This window comes from Neopelma chrysocephalum, unplaced genomic scaffold (genome assembly GCF_003984885.1).
Source record: "Neopelma chrysocephalum unplaced genomic scaffold, ASM398488v2 Primary Assembly neopelma1_97, whole genome shotgun sequence".
Lineage (NCBI taxonomy): Eukaryota > Metazoa > Chordata > Aves > Passeriformes > Pipridae > Neopelma > Neopelma chrysocephalum.
In genome coordinates, this window is record NW_020897760.1 from 7,375,448 (window position 1) to 7,399,294 (window position 23,847).

Genomic DNA, 23,847 nt, shown 5'->3' on the forward strand with positions numbered 1-23,847 from the left:
GTGCTACCAGGGAGATGCCAGGTCACCCCCATGGGCATTCCCAGCTGAGGTATCACAGCCTCTCTTCCTCCCCCCTACTCTTTCATTAGATAGTCAAGGCTTCAGCACTTTGAGGTTGAAGTTAGCTAGTTGTGAGCAGGCTGTATGAAGAAACTCAACACGCCTTCCAGGTTCTGGAACCTCTGGCTTCTGTGCCATTTTCAAAGGAAAACTAAAATCTTTTTCACTTATGAGGTCAGAGCTCTGCAAACATTTTCCCTTTTTCTCTAGCAAATGCTTCTCAAGCTGTAGAAATAAATATTAGGTATAAGTGGGTTAAATAATAAAATTGTAAACAACTTGGGAAAAGTTATCCTTGCTGTATGTTGAACTATTCCAGGGGAGCCTTCTGGGATTTGCTGCTGCAGTTTCCAAGCAAGATGACAGTTGTACTAAAAGTAAAAGCAAAATATCTGAAAGTTGTGACTGATTCCCAGAATTGCAAAATAAAATTTTGTTCTTCAGTCACGATGCAATAGTCAGCTACTACCAAATTTTTCATAAAACATATTTTGGCTCACAAATAACTTACAATTTCTGGGTTTTTTTTAGAAAGGTGGTATTTGGAGTTTGCTTGGATATTTTTGCATTTCTCTTTTTTGCCTCTCCAGGAAAATAAAACAGACATTATCATGCTAAGATTCAGTGTTCTGGTACATGGAATACTTCCTCTTTACTTCTGCCTGCTAAACTGTGTTGAACTAAGCTTACATTGCCAGTTCCCTATTCTGTCTCAGTCCCTTTTCTGCACTGCATTTGCAGTGCATTTTGAACAAGTGTACTATTTTCCATAATTTCTCCATGGTTCTCCTCAGAAATTCATGAAAATAAATCAGAACAAGGACATTTGTTCTAATGCAAAATTTTGCAGTCCAAAAATATTGTTTCCTTTGCTTACCAGAACAAAATATACAAGAAGAGGGTTATTCAAAGTTCAGACTTTAAAACCAACTGGATTGGTGGTAAGTAGGATGTTGAGGCTGCATGCAGTGCTATGGAGCACACAGAATTATATTTGTGTATGTTGCGTACTTGCAATTTGGAACAGGGACAGAAGGTATTTCAGTAATTCACTAATATGTTACAAGTCTCCAAAATAACAAACTAAGCAAAAAAGCAGGAACACGAGGAAAAGTACAAAATTTCTCTCACAGCTCTTTGTTTATGTGGGTCAGTTACAATGGCTCGAAGGTTTTGGTAAGCAATGCAGTGAAAAGAAAAGCATCTTGTGCTTGCAAAATCTGGTAGGTTTTTTTAAGAAGAAGCAAAACATTTTTCTTACTCCATCTGCAGCAGTTTGATTTGAACAATTTGTTGGGATTTTTTTTATTCAGTAAAGTGGTAATTTTCTTAAAACAGTCTAGAAGGCAACTCTCCTGTTTTGTCTATTAGCAAATTCACAAGCATAAAATGGATTTAGGAGTCCATTTTTTTAAACTAATGATGCATTTATATGATTCCCAATAAGAGGCTGAATACCCACTAGAACTGTTGCTTAAAACCACAATCAGCATTTTATCTCAACAAATGAAAAAAGACTAAATACCTACTGTGAATGTATGGTATCTCAGTTGCAAATTTAATAGTTACCATGCAAGAATAAGAAACACCTTGTTGAGGATAATAGACTAGAAAAAACTTTCTAACCTATGAGCTATTTTTGCTCAGAACATCAGTCTCCCACATGCCTATGGCTCCTTATAAAACTTTCAAACATGAGCATGAAGGCTGCCCCAAACACTTTGATCAATTGGGATTAAGTTTGATTTTAATCCCTCTATTTTTGCATCAGTAGAATCAGCATTTGACAATATTAATAGGACATAACCTCCTACTTTAGCCCATAACAATACTGTATTTGCAGTTCCCTGATGTACGTTATGAATCAGGTCAATTGATAGAGCTCTTTGTATGAGCAGCAATTAACACATTTATTCACCTGCATCTGAGTCATCCAGTCACAGAACAATTGAGATTGGAAGGGCCCTCTGGAGGTTGCCTAGTCCATTCCCTTCTTCAAAAGTTAGATCAAGTTCCTAGTCAGATCAGCTTGCTCATGGCATTGTCCAGTTTTGAGTACCTCTAGTATTTTCATCTCCATCTTTTGATGTAGAATGCCTGAATATTTCCATCTCTTGACTACAAAAATGTGCTTCCATAAAAAAAACCCTTCACAAAACAAACCATTCAAAAAAAAAACCCCACTCACAACAAAACACTAAGAAGATAAGATGATTTCAGTGTTGAGTTTTTTAGTTTTTGGGGGGGGGTTGTTGTTTTTTTAGTTTTGTTTTGCTTTGCATTTTGGGAGGGGTTGTTTTGATTTGGGTTTTTGTTTGTTTGTTTTGTTTGTTGTTTTGTTTTTGTTTTTTTTTTTCATTTCTTTTTGCTATGTATATTGAGGTAGCTTGGAGTTTTGGTTGTAATCCAGCTCAGTGGTGAAAAGCAAATTTGACTTTCATTAAGACAGGTTTAAACAAAAACCAAAGATTTAAGCACCTGAAATGGTATGCTCAAAATAAACATTTTATACACTTAAGTCTTAGTTTCTTTTCACTTTCACAACATCCAAAACCTGCATTTTGCCTTTTAATTTGATTGCTATTCTAACAGCAGTTTCACCCAAAATACAGTGTGAAACTGAGGTTTTGCTACGCCCAAGGTAAATGACTCTTCTTTCATGATCAACTCACTGCATGACTTTGTTTCCATTCCATTTTATATTCCTATTTAAAAACCTCACAACAACTAATTTTGACAGTGAATACATACTAGGAAACACAAGACTAGCACAGTATTATGGCTAAGCAACACAGTTGGTTCAACCTTTTAACTGAAGCAATTTTTAATGTGGGAGAAAATAGAATCACTCCTCTATCATAGGGTCTATGAATCACAACAAAGTATACTGACTGCATAGGCTAATACTAATTTACCACATGAGGTTCTAGAAAACCTTACAAAAAACCTAAACATAGGGTTTTTAAAAACAACATCAACAAAATTTTCCAAAATTCTCAGTCAATCAACTCCATTGTCAGAGTAGTTAACAAATCTTTTTAAGATTTCAAAAAAAAAAAAAAAAGAAAAAATCCTAATCTTCTTCTCCCTGCTTCCTGGAGGTTTGACTGAGCCCAAAAACATGACCCACACAGATGCCAGAATTGCTATACAGCAATATGGCTCCAAGTGGAATGGGAGTGTGCTCTTTCAAAGAGACACAGACTGCATCTCATGTGCCCTTCAGAGCAGGAGGCAGCTGCAGGGCAGAAGGCAGCCCTGAGTAATTATCACCATACGTAGCTGGGTGCAGTTCCTGTCTAGGTAACAGCCTAGGCTGCAAGAAACCATCCCAAAGCAACAGTAACACACAAGAGACAGGACTGCTCTTGGAATTCACAAGTTTCTCAAAGGACCAGGTTTATCCTTTTTACTGAAGGAGAGAGTTTAGACCCTTCTCATGACTGCACGATGGTTTACCATTGTATACAATCGGGCTGGAGAACAGGAAGCACTGAGTACACCATCCAGAGTCAGACCCTGCTTAGAATATTTTAGATTTACCATTTTCCTTGATTAAAAAGATTCACAAAACCACATTATGCGAAGAAGTTTTATGGTCCTGTACAATCTGAGGTACTTGCAAGTCCTCTGTCAGAGCATTTATACCCAAAGGACCCTGACAACATGTTACAGGCTAATTGGTTGGCATGACCATGCACTGGAGAGGTAGGCACATGGATCACTAAGGCCTTCAGAACCTGCTAACCTAGATGAGCACCTCTAGGCTGAAGATGTATTCATTTCAATGTGTCTTCTGCTGCATCAAAGTTTTTAACTTTTGAGGCATGTTTCTTGTATGTGTCTGAACTCTTTAAGTCTAACCTAGTGTCAGAAGAGAATGGTCTGAGCTCTGCTCAGTTCCCATGTTCTTAGCTCTACTCATATTCTTCATCTCTCTGCTATATGCAGACAATTCATTCAATCTCTGAAATGTCATCAATGTGACAATTTCTGTATCTTTAATATAGAATTACGTAATTTTTAATTTTTAAGACTAAAGCTTGTGAAGTGCAACTAGGAAATACTGTATATGAGAGAAGCCACACACAGTATATGCGCAAGTAATGAGTAATACCCAGACCAGCTGAACCAGAATAATTAATGTCTTAATTCCAGCTTACTTTGATAGGTTAAAAAAAAAGTTTACGAGATCAGATCAGTTCAGCTTAAAGTTGTAATATAATGAGTTTCTCTAAAGTTAATTAGTGAGACCAGAAGAAATTCCCAATAGTATTCTTTGAGATCCCACTGGCACTGAGAAAAAAGAAATACACATACTGAGCAACTGTACCTCTACTCTGAGTTCCAGCTCTATACAGCAACATACAGAAAATTGCTTTGTTACCAGACTGTCAAATTTTTTTCTAAGATGTATACCTAAAGGACAAAGAAATTCCTGCGAAGAGGACCAGCAGTCAGAAGCTGTGTAACCTCTTCAAGACCCATTTCACAGAACTGTCAAAGCACAGGAAATGGCTGCAGCTAAACTAACAATCAGCATTAGCAGAATGCATTAGTCAGGGCTACCTTTATTGTCACTTAAAATGGAGCCAAAGGCACTGATCACCACATCAGCTTTCAGACGGACAACCTGATCCTCATCTTCTTTCCAATTACCATCACTGTCTTGTTCAGTTCGAACAAATTCCATAGCAACAATTTGTCCACCTTTAAGAACAACTTTCCGAGGGGAGAGGAAAGGCAGAAATTCACATTTCTCTTCTTTTGCAAGTTCCATCTGTAGAGCAGAAGCAATAAAACATATACTTTAACTATGCTGTGCTTTCATTAAAAAACCAAACAAACCACCCAGACATTTTTTGACTCAAGATGTTACCATGTATTCTTTTGTAGTAGAAGTCAGTTGCCTCCAGTAGGCAGACAGTCATCTGATTATTGGCTTCAGAGCCTCCGATGCTATTAAACCAACCATTGGCACTAGGTAGATTTTCAAGGCAAATATTTCTCCAATATATTTTCTTATTTTTCTGTTACTTTGAATATATTTAACTCCTTTGAGGGCAAAGGAGTTACTTATGCAACTATCTGTTGCATAAGACTCTTTTAAGAAGAGTCCTAGTATTACTTTGGACATGCCATGATTTGTGTTTATACTGTGATTTTAAGATTTTATTAAATACTGACTACCATGTGCAAACAACAGTTTTCTGAGTGACAATCCAGACAAGATCTTCTGAATCTCTGCCACGGTAAAACTGCTTAAGTCAATCAGCATTTTATTTTAGCAAAGTCTTCAAAATTTGATTGTCTATGTTTACACAACAACTTTTTTTAACATGTAATATCCAACCTGACACGATTCTAGTATGGCCATTACTAGATGAAGCTACTTTTATTTTACTGTTTTCAAGGCCTTGCATGATTGGATGCGTACAAACATTGACAACTTTTAGGAATTTATCCAGGCTGCTATCAAAGATTTTGGTTCAGAGCGACAACTGATTTAGAAAGAATCTGAATAGCACACGAGTCTGTGCAATGACTCTCATTGTGTCTAGAACTCTTAATTGAAGTGCAACAGAAGTAACTTATGCACCAAGAGACCCTCTCACTTTCTTTGAAGCTCCATTCCCCTTCTGTAAGATCTAAGGTGCCCACCTTCTTGAAATAGATGACCAAACTACCACAAATATCATGATAAAGATACATTAGATATCCTAATATCCTCAACTATGTAAAAGAGTAATGTACCAAATAAATGAAAATGGAAAAAGACCACCAAAACAAAAAAATCTAATCTGATAAAAACTCCCAGGGTACAGATACACTGAGAAAGCGGAGTCAGTTTCAAAATGTGCTGATGACCTGATAAATGCCAAAGTGCAAAGCCAAACTAAAAATCAAATTGAATGCTGAAATCTGTGATGAATGACATTGCTGCATTGCTGTTGGCAGTGATTCAAAGCCAAAATCACTGTAAGTAATTTTTTACAAGATTTTATAGGCTCACAAGGCAACATCAGAAACAGCAGCCAAAAGGTATCATTCCAGGATCTAACCATGACCTGTAGAGTCACACACAATACTCAAATGGCTGTTTGATTCCAAGATTCAAAATTTTACTGCATATTCTAATTTATAAGAAATTGTAGCCCCTGTTTGCAAATACATCTCTGACTTTACAGGAAAAAGATACAACCACGGAAAATTATTTACATTGAGAGTATAAAAAGTGAGCATCAGATTTTTAATATTCATACATTTTAAGAGCACTTTCATGAACAAAATCTTTAGTAGATGCCTTTTAAGCACCCACAGCACATTTTCAGGCCCCACAGAAATAACAACCAATCATCATCATGGCTAGGCTTCGCGAACGAAGATTTGGGAAGGGCTCTACCCACGTTTCTTGCAAGCGCGTTGGTGGCTAAAAAGGCCAATACGAGAAAGGCAAGTCCGGTTGCAAAAAACACAGCAGAAAGACTCCTTAGATGGTATATTCTCCAAGGCTCGATTCTTTCTGCGTTGTCTTTTCTCCTCAAGAGTGATCCTACGTGCTTTCTCAAAAGCATCAGCAGCGTTATAAATGGACTGTCTCCAGGCCTCCCGATTAGAGGCCAGAGTAGACCAGTTATGGTGATCAATATGCCCGAGGCTGAGATGTTGCTTCAGGGAGTCCTTCTATCTTTTCTTCGGAGCTCCTCTCTTGCAGCAGCCGGAGGCAAGTTCACCATAAAGCAGGATCTTAGGGAGGCGGTGGTCCTTCATCCTGGAGACGTGCCCTGCCCATCGCAGTTGCGTTCTCAGTAGCATGGCCTCAATACTTGTGATTGCTGCCTGTTCAAGAACAGATGTATTGGTCACATAATCTGACCAGTGGATGTTCAGGATTGTACGGAGGCAGCATTGATGGAAGCGTTCTAGGAGACGCAGGGGGTGGCGGTAGATGACCCATGTTTCGGAACCATATGAAAGAGTAGACAGCACTATGGCTCTGTAAACACTGATCTTGGTACTTTTCTTCCAGTGTTTATTACGCCAGACTCTTTTATGGAGTTTTCCAAAAGCACTATATGCCTTCGCTAACCTATTGTCTATCTCCCCGTCAATCTTACCATCTGAGGAGATGAGGCTGCCTAGGTAATTAAACTGTTGGACTGATTTGAGTTCTGACTGGCCGATGGTGATGTGGGGATGATGTAGGACTTCCTGAGGTGCAGGTTGATAGAGAACTTCAGTCTTCTTTAAGCTGACTTCCAGCCCAAAGAGCTCAGCAGCATCTGCAAAGCAGGATGTTAGACGTTGCAGGGCTGCTTCTGTATGTGCAACAAGGGCAGCGTCATCAGCATAGAGCAGCTCCCGGACAAGATGGTTTAGGGTCTTAGTGTGGGCCTTCAGTCGCCTTAGGTTGAATAGGCTTCCATCAGTACGATATCGAATGTAGATACCGTCCTGATCATCGAGGTCTGCTGTGGCCCTTTGGAGCATCATGCTGAAAAAGGAGCGAGAACGCAGCCTTGTTTCACACCATTCATTATTAGAAAGGGCTCAGAGAGTGTGTTGCCATATCTGACTTGGCCGTGCTGATCCTCATGAAGTGAGATGATCATTTTAAGGAACTTGGGGGGACAACCTAAACGGTCCAAAATCTGCCAAAGACCTTTTCTGCTCACAGTATCGAAAGCCTTGGTGAGGTCGACAAAGGTTACATAGAGACCTTTGTTCTGTTCCCTACACTTCTCTTGCAGTTGTCTGAGAACAAATATCATGTCTGTGGTGCTCCTGTTGGCTCTGAAACCACACTGACTTTCAGGTAGAATTCCTTCTGCTATAGCGGGTATTAGTCTGTTCAGGAGTATTCTTGCCAAGATTTTGCCAGCAATGGAGAGCAGAGTAATACCGCGGTAATTTGAGCAGTCTGATCTGATTTAGTACCTTTCTTCTTATATAAGGTGATGATAACTGCATCACGAAGGTCTGACGGTAGTTCGCCTAGTTCCCAACAGCGCACCACAAACTCATGGAATTTAGCATGGAGTGCAAGGCCCCCATGTTTCCAGACTTCAGGTGGAATTCCATCAACCCCGGCTGCCTTGCCGATTTTCACCTGCTGTATGGTCTTGAGGGTTTCTCCTAAAGTAGGGGCAGTATCCAATTCGTATTTCACCGGTTGTTGTGTGATGGACTGAATTGCTGAGTCTTGGACTACGCGGTTGGTACTGAAAAGAGTCTGAAAGTGTTCAGACCATCGATTCAGAATGGAGGTTTTATCTGTCAGAAGCGTTTGACCATCTGCACTGAGAAGTGGGCTTTGGACTTGGTATGTAGGCCCGTATGCTGTTTTCAGGGCCTCATAGAATCCTTTGTGATCCCCTGTATCTGGGGGTGGGGTGGTGGGGGGGTGTCCCGTAGCTTACCCTGCATCCCGCTGCCTCCCCTGAGACCCGCCGCCCACTCCGGAAGCCCCGCAAGGACCAACAACCAATATGTCTTCTTATAAATGCTGTTACTCAATTTTACCTCTTCTGGGACAGCCCTGATATTAGTGAATCCCTTCCTGAAGACCACAAACACACGACGAGCTCCGCAGCGTAAAGCAGATGTTGCACAGTCAAAAGCAGTGTCTCCTGCCCCAAGTACAATCACAGTTCCATGTATTGATGGCAATGGAGAGTGACAGGCACACATCCCTGAAAGATAAAAGGAAAACCCCATTTTCAAGTAGAGAAACCATTTCTGCATGACAGCTCAAAAGGTACTTGTACTCAAAGCAGTGTAAAATTGCATCTTACAGTTTCCAAGCATGGAGTGTCACTATCAAATTATTCTGCTCCACTGAAAGACAGTTTTATTCCCCCTTTTAAGATATGCTCATATACATAATTTCATAGTCAGTACTTTAAGCAGCTGCATCTTTCTATCAAGAAAGAATTCAAATGACAACACGTTTGTAGGATTGTGTGTCCTGTCAGGTTGCAACTAGCATTGTGAGATCTTTTTACTCAAAAAGAAAGTTTCTCTCTTATTAGATTGATTATCCTCTCAATTAAAAAAAAAAAAAAAAAGATGACCAATTGTTTTGTGTAATAGTGTATCAACATTAGTCCTCTCAGTCTTCTATAAAGCACTGACTGTTCTGGCTATGACATGGTTCTCAGAGGCTATTTGCTGCAGCAGCTGAATATGAGGAGAAAGAGTATTGTTATTACAGTAATTCCTGGATCTTCCATTGAGAGAAAATGGTTAACCTACAGTGGCTTTCTACAAAGGATTTGTAAAACGTTACACGGAGAGAATGACATTTTGTATTTGTCATCTACAGTTTGCATTTGATTCAATTCAACAAGAAATACTTAAATAAAACTGAACTGTGTCTGTTCCTTGGATAAGACTGCACTTTATCACGTTTAAATACAACTAACTGTTGATTAGGCAAATGATTGCAACTTGAAAAATAATGACATAAATAACTGAAAGCTATATTCTCAATGAGCCTGTGACAGTTCCAGTCAAGAGGCACTAAGCTGGCAATTTAACCATTGCACCGTAACTCAAATATCCGTCTATAGCAGCAGCAGATTTTTATATGTAATTGTGGAACACAAGTATGATACATGTAAACAATGCTTAAATGGATTGAGAAACAATATCCTAATATACATACTCTCTCTCCATTTGTAAAATGCTTAATGTATGACAAACATTATCATTTCCCCCCACCACGTATATGGCATCGCATTTACTATTTCCGTAATAGGATTCTTAAGTCTAAAATTTTCTCTAAACTTTTCTCATTTATTTTTAATGAACTTAATCCTTCACAAAAATTGGGCACTGGAGCAGTGGAGAAAGCAGAAGTGCAGCAGGGGAATGGCAGCTCAGAGTGCCATTACAGCATGAGTCCAGAACAGATCAGTCACAGTAGCTCATTTTGGTCTTAGTAACATGCTGCTCCCACGGTAAATTCACATCTATGTATTTGCAAGGGGAACCCCTTTTGGAGGAAAGTACATTAACAGGTGGTATTCAGAACTTAATAAGCAGGAAGAATATGTACTTTACTGTGACTAAGTCTATTATGTCTATTATTTAAAAAACTGTCATAGTGAAAAAAAGAAGATAAAGTAGGATGTAGGACATTTATATTTTATTTTAAAATTCCATGCCTTAGAGAGCAAGAGGTAGCTACAGATACAGACAGACACTAGGAAAATTAAGCAAAAGAGACCATGTTAATTAACAGACAACACCAAAGAGATGTCTATTACTGTCAGTCAGAAAAGGTTAGTTCTTCCAAGTTCATCCTTTTTCTCATTGTAGACTTAATATAAAAAAAAAATCATTACATATCCTACCAAATCAAGAGTGTTACTTTGCAATATTTTAAAAGATGCAGATCGCAGTATATAAATCCTCATGCAGTCAGGTGACAGTACACAAGCACTACATGTCCTCAAAGAATTCTAGAAAGTACTTTTAGTCATTGTTTTGTGGGATTTATTTTCTACTTTGTTAATCTACAAATGTTTTGCAGTACATATTCTCAATATGTTTTATTTTTAAACATCTCTTTCCTAAAAAAAAAACAAACAAAAACCCCACCCCTTTCTCCCAAACCATTTAAGCTCACTTTGAGCTTAAGAAAACAGACAGAAATAAGCATTTGATCAAAACAGCAGAGAAATGGGACAGATGGGGTGGAGAATTTCACTTCCTAAATATTTTGCATAAAATGGGGTAATAAACTTTACTTTTATAGGCAGAATAATTTGCCACAGAAGATATATTCTTCAACAGTGTTTAAGGAAGGTCTACTAAATAAGCAGGCAACACTATATGATGCTAAAAGAAATTTCTGAATGCTCAAATGAAAATCAGTTTGTAGATAAAACAGTTATATTAAATACGTGGTCGTATGAAGTTTAACAAGCGTGAGTGTTGGATTCTGCACCTGGGACTGGGCAACCCTGGGTGTGTGTATAGACTGGGGAACCAGAGGCTGGAGAGCAGCACTGTGGAAAGGGACCTGGGGGTCCTGGTTCATGGCAAGTTGAATATGAGTCAGCAGTGCCCTGGCAGCCAGGAGGACCAACCAGGAGGGCCAACTGTGTCCTGGGGGGCATCAGGCAAAGCATGGTCAGCCAGTCGAGGGAGGGGATTGTCCCGCTCTGCTCTGTACTAGGGCAGCCTCACCTTGAATATTGTGTGCAGTTTGGGGCACTGCAACATAAGAAGATATTAAGCTATTAAAGAGTATCCAAAGGAGGGCCATGAGGATGGTGAAGGTCTGGAGGGGAAGCCTTAGGAGGAGTGGCTAAGGTTACTTGGTCTGTTCAGCCTGGAGAAGACTGAGGGGAGACCTCACTAAAGTCTACAACTTCCTTGTGAGGGTAAGAGGAGGGGCAGACACCGACTCTTCACTCTCATGACCAGTGACAGGCTCGAGGAAATGGCATGAGTCAGGGGAGGTTTAGGTTGGATATCAGGAGAAAGTTTTTCACCCAAAGGGTGCTTGGGCAATAGAAGTGACAGGGAAGTCTCCCCAGGGTAGTGGTCACAGCGCCAAACCTGTCTGAGTTCAAGAAGTGTTTGGACAATGCCCTCAAGCACATGGTATGATTCTTGGAATGTCCTGTGCAGGGTCAGAGTCCTGATGGGTCTCTTCCAACACAGCATATTCTATGATTCTATGATATGTAAAATACCACATTCTGTTCTAAGTATATGTCCAGAGAAACCGTACATTAATTTTCTTTTTATCAACACATTGGGAAATCTACACCATGAAGGAATGTGGCATAGAAATCACACATCTAGAGCTTATGACTGCACATTCAGGACACTGAAAGCAGCTATACCCCTTGGGGACCAAATGCAGCCATCTCTGTACTCCAAGAAAGATGTAAAAGCATAAAACAAGAATGCATTCAGTGCCTACGAACTGAGCGTTGTTTTATTAACTCCTGCCACGTTCCTGTTGTCCTGAGTCTTAGACTGCAAGTTCTTTGGGTAAGGAATTAGTGCTGATTTAAATGTGTCTGTAAAACATGCAGCACGTGACTTGGAATCAAGTAAAACAATTTATCAACAATATACAAAGCAGCTGTTTATATATGTTGGAAACACCTTCTTTAATATGAGATTTTTTCAAGACTATCTTATATATGCTATTTCTATCAAGATAATTTATACAAATGAGAAGCTTAAGTCACCTTTTGATTATAATTCAAAATAACAAATATAACTTATTAGGGGTAATGATTTTCCATGTGTTACGATTTTTATCTATGACTATCTGGTTTATAATCATTAGGAGTGAATTTCCTGACCATACTCCTGAGGTTGTCACTCCCGAAGAGAAAACCCTGTCCCAGATCTATTAATTAGAAGGTGCTTCATAAATGGATGAGCTGTTATGCAACCAAACAGTTTTATATATCAACAACTACTAATGACTTACTGAATGTGATTACAACAAGAACATATCACACACCTGGTTTACTTGCCATTGCTACCAAAGGTAAGAAGTCTTTAGATGTGTAGAATCCTTGATCCATTCTCAATCCTCGGAATATACTGTCTCTGTTTGGTTCTGGCAAACCTAAAATAGATATTTTTTTGGCACATCAGAATTACACAGGAAATTTTAATGACCAATATATTTTTTGCGTTACACACACATTCTCAAAAACATCCTCAATACAAGCACTTTTACAAACCCTCAGATGTTTCCAAAAGAACATCACAAATCACTATGGTTTCACATTTACAGCCTGTAGCTTATATAACTGGTGATCATTTAATAGTACTCGCACTTGAAAATCAGATTGCTGGGTAGCATGTGTACTCATATAACCCTTAACAAAACAAATGCAGAGGAAAGGATAAGAGAGAACAGGGTGCAAAAGCAGCGAAGCTAGTGGTGAAGACTCTTGCAAGCTTTTCTCCTATTGCTTTACCTGCCCGTGAATGTAACTCTTACTGCTGTGAAATGGTTTTGCTTTCTTTGTATTGAGGCATTTTTCAGCTGGTCTGCAGATAATACAAATGAGGCAATAATGAACAGCTTAAGTGATGAGGGGAGGAAGACAAATGGCAGTGCTGTAGATCTGTGTTATCTGTGAGTCTTTGTATGCCATCATTTTTTGCCATTCTTGATTGTTTTCTCGAAAGCTCGAAGTCCTTTTTGGCTGACATTTATTTGTAGTTATTAATAGCACACATTTAGACAGAAGCCGTAGGATACAGACAAGGATTCACTTCACAACCATTAATAGCAACAAATACCTTTTGGTTAAAAGAAAGCAGCAAAAAGCATCTTCCAATTCCCAAATAACATCTTCTCACTGCTGCGTGAACATCTGGACAGCACAAAAACCCAGCCCAGCTAACACAGAAGTTAAACTATTTTCTTCATGCAAATGTGATGACCTATCAGGATGTTTTCAACACAGTCTCAACTTTCAAATTTATATCTAAAACCTAAAAATATTATCAAAAGTATGCTAATTAATAATTGCATACTGAAATGGAGTAAATGTCAACAATTTTTCTAGGAAATCACACTAGAACCATGGAGTCTCAGGCAGAATTGGAGCGCACAAAGCAATCTGTGTTCCCTCCATTCTCAGGCATGGATAGCAGAAGACTAACATACTCCTCTTTGAGACCTCTTGGAAAACCCTAATAACACCATATTAGTCTCAACAATAAAGCAAGATTGCACTTTGAGGAGTGTTCTTTCAAGTAGGGAAGATTTGGGGTCTTTTTATGTTACTTAAGCAGCAAAAATCTGTCTCATTACAGCATAAGATCAGAACTCAGTCATGAAAAAACTTAGTGGTTTTTCATGAGTGACCTACATGAGGGAAGTTTCTTAAACCACTAGATCCCTGAATGAAGTTAGTATAGTACAAGAAGAAAAATATTATGTTTTTAGATTTAACAGTTCCAGTGAAGCGAAGCAAAACAATACATACCCTCAGTGAATTCAAAAGGCTTACGAGCCAAAAAGCAAATAAAAATATCCCAAAATTTTCGCATTTCATAAATCTCATGCTATTGAGCACTCTCTTGATCTCTATTTAGAAAAAAAAAATCATGACTCAGTTGCTGAACACCTGACTTTCAAACCAACACTGATCTATAGTTGGATATTGAGAAAAATAAGGTTAGAAAATATTAGTACGTACTGAACTTCAAGACTTTTGCATGCTGTACTTTCTGGGTAGACTGGAATTTCAGCTAATGAAGAATGAATAATGGATAACTTAAGAGGCAGCCAGAAATACTTAGTACTATTGAAAGTACAATATGTAAAATGCATTAAAGAAATTATTTTTAAAATGGCATAGATTTTCCTCTACATACATATTGCAAAATTATCTATGGGAAGAAGAGTACCTCAGAGAAAGCTCTCAATGACTGCCTGCAGGCAGAGGAGAGAGTAATGCAACTATTTCTATTGAGGTATCCATAAACCAGTTCAGAGGCCTCAGTTTACTCTTGGGAGAAACACTCTTGTCATTAGTGAGATGTGCAGCCTGCATTAAAGATAATTTCCTTACTACCTAACAGCTCCATTCAAACAGAAGGAGAAACCCTCACAAATATTTTTCCCACTTATTTTTGTCGCTTTTATGATCTCCTAATGAAAACTATTTTGTCTCTAACATCATCAGTAATTTTGCTCACACAGGCTGAAGAAAGAGTATAATTAAGGAACTGTTGCAATGTTCAAGGTTCAGGCTCATCACCAGTTTGGTGTCACTAAAATCAAAAAAGTTGGATTAAGAATGCATTGGATTCAATAATTTTTAGCCTGGCTGAACAAGTAGTCAACATACATGGCATTCTCTGCTATTTATTTTACTACTTTAATTTTTTTGAAAACTCCATTAAAAACAGTTTTTCCAGTATTTACATTTGAAGGAAATGCAGGGGATTTTTTCTCTTATACCTATAAACATCTAGCACAGATTCAAGCTCTTTGCTAAGCATCTGCTGGAAATTGTACTGGATTCTATTGCATCTCCTTTTGCTGTTTAGTATTTGCCATTTTAATGACTGCATTTAATTTTGTTAAAATAGAGACATTGAGTACTTCTTAAAGCCACTAGCTAAGAAAGAGGCAAATAGAGAAACAGAGCAAGAACAGATAAGATCCTGTTTAGAGACACCATTTCATAATAAATGTCCACCCCACAGAAGTATGCTTTACAGAGAGATCAAATATTGATAAATAGCCAACAGTCTCTTGGGAGAGAATATTTAACAAAAACAAACAAACAAACAAACCAGCTGCAGAGGAAAAATGTAGTTTTAGAGAAGAAATAAAATGTATAACAACCCAGTCATGTATGAAAGACACAACTTAGGTCAAAATAATGAACCAACAGAAATACCCTTTGAAGGTAAATCAGAGAGATCTTTTAGCAAAAGGGAATTCACAGAGTAGTACAAAATAGCCAAGAACCACCCAAGAAAAAGTGCTCAGAAAAATATGAGGTCTTTCCCCTAGGTTTTAGGCCAAAGCCAAGGTAAGTAAGCTTTCTGCTCTCCAAATCCACTTGCAATCCATCCAAAAGGATTTTTTTTTTAATTTATTACCTGGTATTTCTTGTTCTGTAACAATCTTTCACTATTCCACATATTCTGTCTTTAAATAACCTGTATCAAAATCTAGTGAAAACAATTATTTCCTTCCCCAACATTGAAGAATAACTCTTCTGACAGCCAACCAAGAGGAGGCAGCCTAGAAAGGCAACTCCCTTGGTGGGTTTTGGATGCACTCTGCACACCCTTATAGAGGCAGAGAGCTATGCCCAGCCCCTCATCTTCTGCAACCAAGATCCTGGACCTCCCCAAATCTCAGTTCTCCTTTACTTGCTTATGCCAGGGAAGAAGCTTCTGAAGTAACTGATACCCAAACCACGCAATGAAGCCTCAAGGGCTGTGGAAAACTGCATTTACTAAGAATAGAGAAAGTAGAAACATTGTGAAAATAACAGCCTGCATGACAGATCTAGTTCAGCTTTGCAAAAGCTAATCTAGACAGTCCCAATCTGGGTCAGTACAGCATAGAAAGCAATTCATCTCAATTCCTAACCCTCTGTTTTGCTATGCTCTGCCTTTCATCTCCAGATGCTCCAGTCATATCTCAGTAAGCACCACTACTCTCTTAGTATGAAACCCTCTTTCCTTCTTTCCTTCATTTGATCCCCACAACCCCTTCTCCACTATATAATATCTAAACATAAATGTCTCTCCCATGTCTGACACACCATATACTTTCCAAAGTCATTAACCACTAAAACAGCGACTTTGGAAAACACAGACTTTAACCTCCCATTTTTATATCCTTTATATATAAATATATACATATATATGTATATAAGAAAAAAACATCATCTTCCTCCTATCAAGATATTGTACTCTTTGTTCTCACAATGCTGATGCATGTCAATTTTCTTAACTCACAGTGGTTGAGTCCATGGTCTCCATTTAAAGAGAATTTAGATACAATTCCCTAGCCCAGTTGAGATATGAATCAGTAAATGATTAGAGTAAATTTGTCAGATATACAAAGCAATATACAAGAACAATGCTTAGACAATGTAAGGGATTGGCATGCGGAGCAGTGCACCTAGTCCACTTGGTTGCTGCACCAAATAAATCAAGGCATGTCAACACATCAATCAGCTAAGTCTGCTATTACTGTAACTACGAGCCTGGTCTGGAAAGGGGAACTAAAGCAGGAGTACAAACACCACATTCTTCTCCTATTTTGATCAAATTCCCTCCCCCAGAAACAGGAATGAATTGTGAACCTGAACTTATTATTTGGATTACTTAAATCAGACATGTTTGGGCAGATTTGCAGTTTCAAATGAACTTCTCAACTGGTCTTAATAACTGACACACAAAATAAGCCCTGATCCTTGATAAGCGCCAAATGTAGTTTTCACTGGCAGCTGACTGAAAAAACATCTCCGGACAAAATAAAAAATGGAGATGAAGTTGAAATGTAAACATGCTGCAGCCTACAGGGTCAAAACTAACTAGAGCATTGTGAGATTTTTCTGGTTTTCCTCATATCAACCAGTGAAAAGTTTGGGTTGCTTCATTTTTAATTGTGTTAATACTAAATTTTGAAAAGAGTTAAGCTGAATTAGGGAAACAAATTAAGAGCTAGGAAATCTCAAGCAATATCCTCTCTCTTTGCATTCTTAGCTGGTGCTTTCCTGACAAAAGTTTTCAAGATCAGAATTGGTTGAATTGTTTTTATCAAACCCTTACTTTCAGGTAAAAATGTAAATTCAAGCTGGTGAATGCAATCTGTGTTTGAAAATACCAATAATTACTTTTTAAAATCCAAGACACTTTCTTTTGGCATTTTTATATCAAATCTTTCAAATTTGTTTTGAAATGACACTGCATTTATAAATTTATCCAAATTCAATCCAAAAGAAACAAAGAAAATGGGATTGACTGGCTATGCACATTCCTTTTTCTACCTTTTAAAATTAGCAAATCAAAACCAACATCAAACCCTATTTACCAATTTATAGATTTTTTTTTTTTAATGTTATCTTGCCCTACAGATTTGGAGCTGGAAAGTTAGATGGTAGGGACATCTTTCTAATTTTTGCCATATCCATGCTCATGTTTCAGAGCTAAACCAGATTTGAAAAATCACATTTACAAGGAAAACTCTTCTGCTGTGCTTCCCAGCAGGAATTTCCTTCCATTACAGGAAATCCTAGGACTGGGTGAAAAGCCTTCAGCTGTTAGAATCTACCTTAGAATGACGAGAAAAATCCACGAATCTCATTTGAAACTGGACAGAAGAAACATACAATTGATTATCTGCATATCTGCTCTGGTGGCAATGCAAGTCTCCTGAAATAATACCCGAGAGGCTAAGCCCAGACAAGCTGAGACCCAGAAACTTGAACACAGTCCAGCCATGAGGCAGCACAGTTTCCACACCAGCAGTTCCGCACCTTTGGCCAGCTTCAGGAATAGACTGTGCCCCTTCATGTGCCCTGGGCAAAGTAGCCATGGAAGGCTGATGGCCAGAGACTGATAGGAATTTTAGAGAGGAACTGACATTATCTGATAAGTTATTTTTGTTAACAGATTTTATAATACTTGTAAAATTTTCTTTAAAAGATGTGCTAAAGTAGATACAGAGCTAAGGTAATTGCTCTCTAAAGGTAAATTCTAAATCCACCATTTGCCTTTCAAAAGGGTCCTTTTGAATTAACAGAAAAGTACCCATTTTGTCCCATCTTCCTGCCTTTTTACACACTGAGTATTCCAACTTGCTCCTTGTGCTCCCATACAAAAATATTTCAGATGTAACACATCTGATGGCATTTCACACTTGCCCAGAGACTTGCAGCTACAGGTACCATATGGTTAGACTGTGACTACAAAGGTAGCCAGTAGAGAAGAAAGAACACACTGTAAAATCCAAGAGCATAAGCATGCTTTAATAATTCTGAGTGCTCTGTTCTTCTTCAACAAGTCTAGTTTGTGGTCTGAGGAAATGGAGAGCAAAATTTATGTATTTAAAGCAGTTTCATTCAATGTCACATCATCCACGAATTGTAGAAATTGGACAATGAGTTTTAAGTATATTAAAGTATTTTCTTTAAAGATAACACTGAAACTGTAAACTCTCATAACTGTCAAATTTACAGTTTTCTCCAGACATGATAGAACCTATTTGTATGCAGCGGCATATGCTCTACCTATTTGTTTCTAAGAAGTCACATTCATTCATATCCATATTGCTAACACTGCTGTCCGTGGATCAATACTACACAACAATTTAGATATTAACTATACTGAAATGCATAATCCAAGTAAGGTACTTAAGCTGTACCACATGGCTGATTATACTAAACACACCCTTACAATTCATGCTGTGACATTCACCATACATGGAACAGACAACCATTGGTATCTAAAGAGTTACTCTCTCCACATTTTAAAGGTTTGATTCTGAAAAACTAGATGCCCAGTACAGTTACAAACGCTCAGCTTTTCTCAAGGTCAGTCCATTAGTGATTAACACTTTAGTAAATACTTTTGAGGCTCGTATTTTTAAAAAATCTCTCTTGTTTTGCTAGAGATTTTTTTTATGGTGACAGCTTTGTTACTTCCTGTTGTGAGGTTCAATAGAGTGTGTTTTCTAGGTGGTTGATTTTTTTTGTTTGCTATGTATGTTGATGGAGATAAGTGTTTTAATTACTTTTTTAATGTCTATGCTTTTTGTATTTTCTCCCTCTCTCCCTTTATTTCCTGCTGTTGAGATTACTGCCTCATCTCACAGCAGGTGGCTCCTTCAAATTTGTTTTCTCTGTAAGCCTGGTAGATTTATTTTGTAATATAACTGCTCCTTTTCACTGTTTTTATTAATGATTTCTTTACTTTGGAATACGTACCCTTGCAAGGTTTGTAGAAGTAATTCCCCTAATGACGGCTAAAGGCCTCATTCATGGAAAAGGAAAGTAAAGGGAAAAAAGTAAAAGAACTACAAGACACTTGGGTTAGCCTTTTCTTACCCTCAAGTTTGAATGAATACTGTGTACAGCATATGTGAAAGAACAACCTTCACATCTACCAACAAGAGCCATAGACAATTGCTGAAGTGCATTCTAAATTCAACAGCTATATCCATACCATGTCTTTTAAAAGCATCTGAATAAGTAGCTGACTCTGGAAGTAATGCAGTCTATAGGTCTCACACCTTACTGTGTTGCTAAATTAGACCCAGAGACAAGTATCTGAACTCTTGCAAATGGTATTGAAATAATAGGAATAAATGAGTCAGATCAGTCAGAACTAAATTTGTTCTTATAATCCAATTTCTCTTTGAGGACCAGTTGTCCAATCCCAGTTTAGAGGTAGCCAAAATTTCACAAGACCTAGACATCAGAAAGTGCAGATGGGAATCACAGGCAGAGTTTAGAATCAATCCATGCGCATGATGGAAATCAGGATTATGACCACACAATCAGTGTTGTATGTCTGAGTGTGGATCACAAAACGCTGCAGCCTTGTGGGTCTGTCCTCACAACATTTAGTGATCCCATGGTCAGATTAGATTGACATCTAGTGTCGACCTAACTGTCTAAGGGTGAACTATAACTCATTAGCCCCATCAACTATGGAGTGCACCCTTAATTTGATTCCATTGTAATCAGTCCAGCTTTTCTCAAGGCTTTAGCCTAAACCTCCACTGCCTACCTCTAGTCTTGATTGCTGTTCTTAACTTTATTACAGACAACATATGGCACCTGTGCTTTCAATATATGGGACACTCAAGTGTGACCAAGGTAATGTATTTTAATGAAAAACATCTAGTATTTCAAGATGATTAAACAAAGCTCTAGAGAAATTATGTGATGATTTTGCAAATCTCAGTATCTGGCTATTCAGTTAAGCACCATGAAGATTTTAAACTCAAGAATTTTGAGCACATATCCTCTAAAAGCATTCTTTTAAAATGCATATCTCAGAACTGAAGCATACAGTATCACAGAGTGTTTTTAAAATGTGATTCTTTAAAGGATACACTAGAAGAAGTGATACTAGGTTGGGCAAACATTTACAGATCCCTAAATTAAGAAACAGATGGTAATTCCAGCCTTTCTTCTCATGTTGGATACTGATACTTAGTGTTCCCCATATTTGAAGTAATCAAGTTGAGGATGCTAGGAGTTAGCTGGTAGTCCTGGTGAACGAACTTGCTGAAATGTGAAGATCACTATGAAGTAAACCTCATCACAGAGAAGGATGGATGCAGAAGTCTGCTTACCTTCCCTCTGGTTCTGTTCTGCCTGGTGTTGTTTATTGCAGGACTTAAAGCACTGAAATAGTTTGCTATGAATCTTGATTTGCAGAACATAAGAGTTCTGTAAATTGAAATACAGAGTAACTGAAGAAACATCTGCTGTAAAAAATAAAGCAGAATAGTGCTGCAAACCTTTCTTATGTCATCTTGGTAACATTTATTATACTGGCAACAAATTTGAAAAGGTCACTAGCAAAAATGCATTTAGTAGTCTCAGTCCAATCCATCTCTACCATAAGAATGTATCATTCCATCCAGGAAAAGAGTTTGCTCTAGCCTGCTTACAGTAGAGCTGAACTGGATTTTTAATCCTGACTGGAATTTGGTCACTTCCCACCACTGGCTTAAGCTGTCATTATTCAGGAGCATTCTCGAACCAGGCATAGAAGGAATGCTGAAGGTTAAGATCTGACATGCTAATGTTGTCAGTTCCTTTCCCTCTTCCTTCTACCAGTTTGTTGTTCCTAGGAATAACCTGCCAAAGGAAAGACATGAGGGGGCTGTGTTTGCTCCAGACACCAGCCAGATACTATTTACCAGTGTGATATGTTGCACCTCACAACAGGGAAAGAAACTGTCCCCAGTGCTTACTCTTGTCCAGTAAACAGTGCTGAAGTGAAGTGGGCACAAAAGCGAGATCACCTCCTTGGGGACTGTCTATCAGTAACTTGAAGGACACAAAAAAATCTATCATCTCAGAAATCATATGTCACAGTAAAGTGATTTTTATACAGTATAGAAAATCCAAAATGTGGAAGTGAAAGCAAAATAAACTGGATTGTGAGACTGAGAGCAAGACTTGTGAAAAGAAAGCAGAAAATAGTACAATACCTTTTTGCAATGGAAACAATATCTTCCTCCAAGCAGTTTCATTATAACTTAACTGTCTAACATACCCTGTTTATAAGCAGTCATGCTGACATATTGAAATAATCAAAGCAAATTAAAATTTACAAAGAGAAAATTAAATGTTAGCATAGAAAAGATCTCTTCATATTAAGGTTTTGTTTATAACATGAGAAAAAATCTTGAAAAGCTGGATCAGTGGAGGCTACATACAATAAACATACAGGGAATGGATAAAATGAGAAAAAAACTGATGATAAATATTCACAAAGACAAAACCACAAATACTTAGTTGGCATCATTAGGAAAAACAAATACTACACCTCTACACTGCTGCAAAGCAACAGTTGGGAAAAAATCCATCAAAGGCAGCAAATTCATCCTGTAGAAATACATGAGGAATAATTAAGTCATTAATGTTCTGGAATAATACCTTTGGTCACATCTCAGACACTGTACAGCAAGGAAGTTGGAGTGAGGCATATTGAGACATCATCATCTTGTACTACCTAAAATCAACCTGTATTTTTGATATACTAGGAATATAAAAGCCAAAGGTGTTATCTGTGTTACAAATATAAACACTGATTTTTAGAATATTTTTTCCTAATTTGATGAATCAGAGCAGTAAAGAATCAGGAATATCTAACTATAGACGTTTCTCTTAAACCCACTACTGCTCCTCTGTTTCGTGCTACTTCCATAGCTCCCATTCTGTTTCAATACAGTGACCACGATTGACCAAGGCTGGGTCAATCACAGTCTTGTACCCGATATAACAGTATCTATATTAAATACTTGTAAAAATTTACTTTTCCCAGAAGAAAATCCTACATGCTAAGAAACACTTGCAAAATACAGGACTTTCTGGTTATTCCTATTTTAAAAACATTACAAGGATTCACCTTTTCTTTTTTTTTCTTCATATGTAGAAGTCTTAAGTGTAACTCAGCAATGTCTTCCAAAAGCCACTGAATAATTACCACTCCATATGAAATGTCACTACAGGAAACAAACAGCTTTTCCCAGTTCTTTGCTAACATATTACATTGTCTTACCTTAAATCTTAGCATATTTATATATCATTTTTGTCCACATGGAAGAACAAAAAGATGCTATAAAGCTTATTCAGTAATTACTCCTGTATCATTCCGCCTACGCTGCATTTTTAATTACTTCAGGTAAATCATCTCTACATGTATTTTAAAATGATGCCTCAAGAAAAGACTTCTAAACATTACTCATTTTCCTGCAGCACAGATCTACAACTGAAAACCTATCATCAGTGCATTCTGATGAAAAGGTAATAATTACATCTTTTTTCTTCCTTCCTCTACAGCACAATATTTGACCTATGATAAAAAAAAAAAAACTATCACATTTCCATTTATTATTTCTACCTGAGGGGCTCTGCCAGCTCACACAAACATAAATCTCCATTTGTCAGATTTAAACTGTACCTGTCCCAGATGCTATGAGAGTTCATAGCTCTTGTCCCTTAAAAATTACCAAATAGCATCACACAACATAACCTCCCCTCCAGCCTGACCCTTGCAATCAATAATATTTGTAACCTGTATGCACACAGTTAAGTAGTACAGAAGCCGTGCACCATCCCAGTTAACCACATTAAGCTGTGATACTAAAATCTGCTCCCTTGTGTCTCCTGTGATCAATTTTAATCTCTGGACCAAGAATAAAAGAATGCAGTCTCTTGTTTCCAAATGCATCTGAAGCGGATGTTATAGATTTGTAGGTCTGCACAGGAGCTGTAGATTTAATACAACCAGCAGTTCAAGGAAAGAACACATCTAAGCTATCATTCATTCTCATTACCCTCAGTGTATTTTGGATCTTCAGAAGACAATACAAAACACAGGAAAATGCATAGGTACTGACTTAAAGCAAGCTCTTTTTATTAAAATAACCTCAAGTAACAGTTATTTGCTAGAGCTTTATCCATTACTGCCACTGCAGGTAAGGTGGAGGTCAGTCATTTCATTATGATTACTTTGTTTAAAGGTTTATAAATAGGCTGCCAATATTCATTTCTTCTGGAAAGATGTCATATA

The 23,847-nt window shown here is 37.8% G+C and overlaps 1 protein-coding gene across 1 annotated transcript in view; it reads right to left on the reverse strand.

The window, feature by feature from the left end:
- LOC113972789 (dihydropyrimidine dehydrogenase [NADP(+)]) overlaps positions 1-23,847 on the reverse strand; it is a 260,733-nt gene that overhangs the window by 173,782 nt on the left and 63,104 nt on the right. Inside the window, exons 7-9 of the mRNA XM_027694199.1 lie at positions 12,557-12,664; positions 8,584-8,753; positions 4,630-4,840 (exon numbers count right to left, since the gene is read on the reverse strand). Of these exons, the coding sequence (XP_027550000.1) occupies positions 4,630-4,840; positions 8,584-8,753; positions 12,557-12,664 (489 nt within the window). The remainder of the gene's footprint in view (positions 1-4,629; positions 4,841-8,583; positions 8,754-12,556; positions 12,665-23,847) is intronic.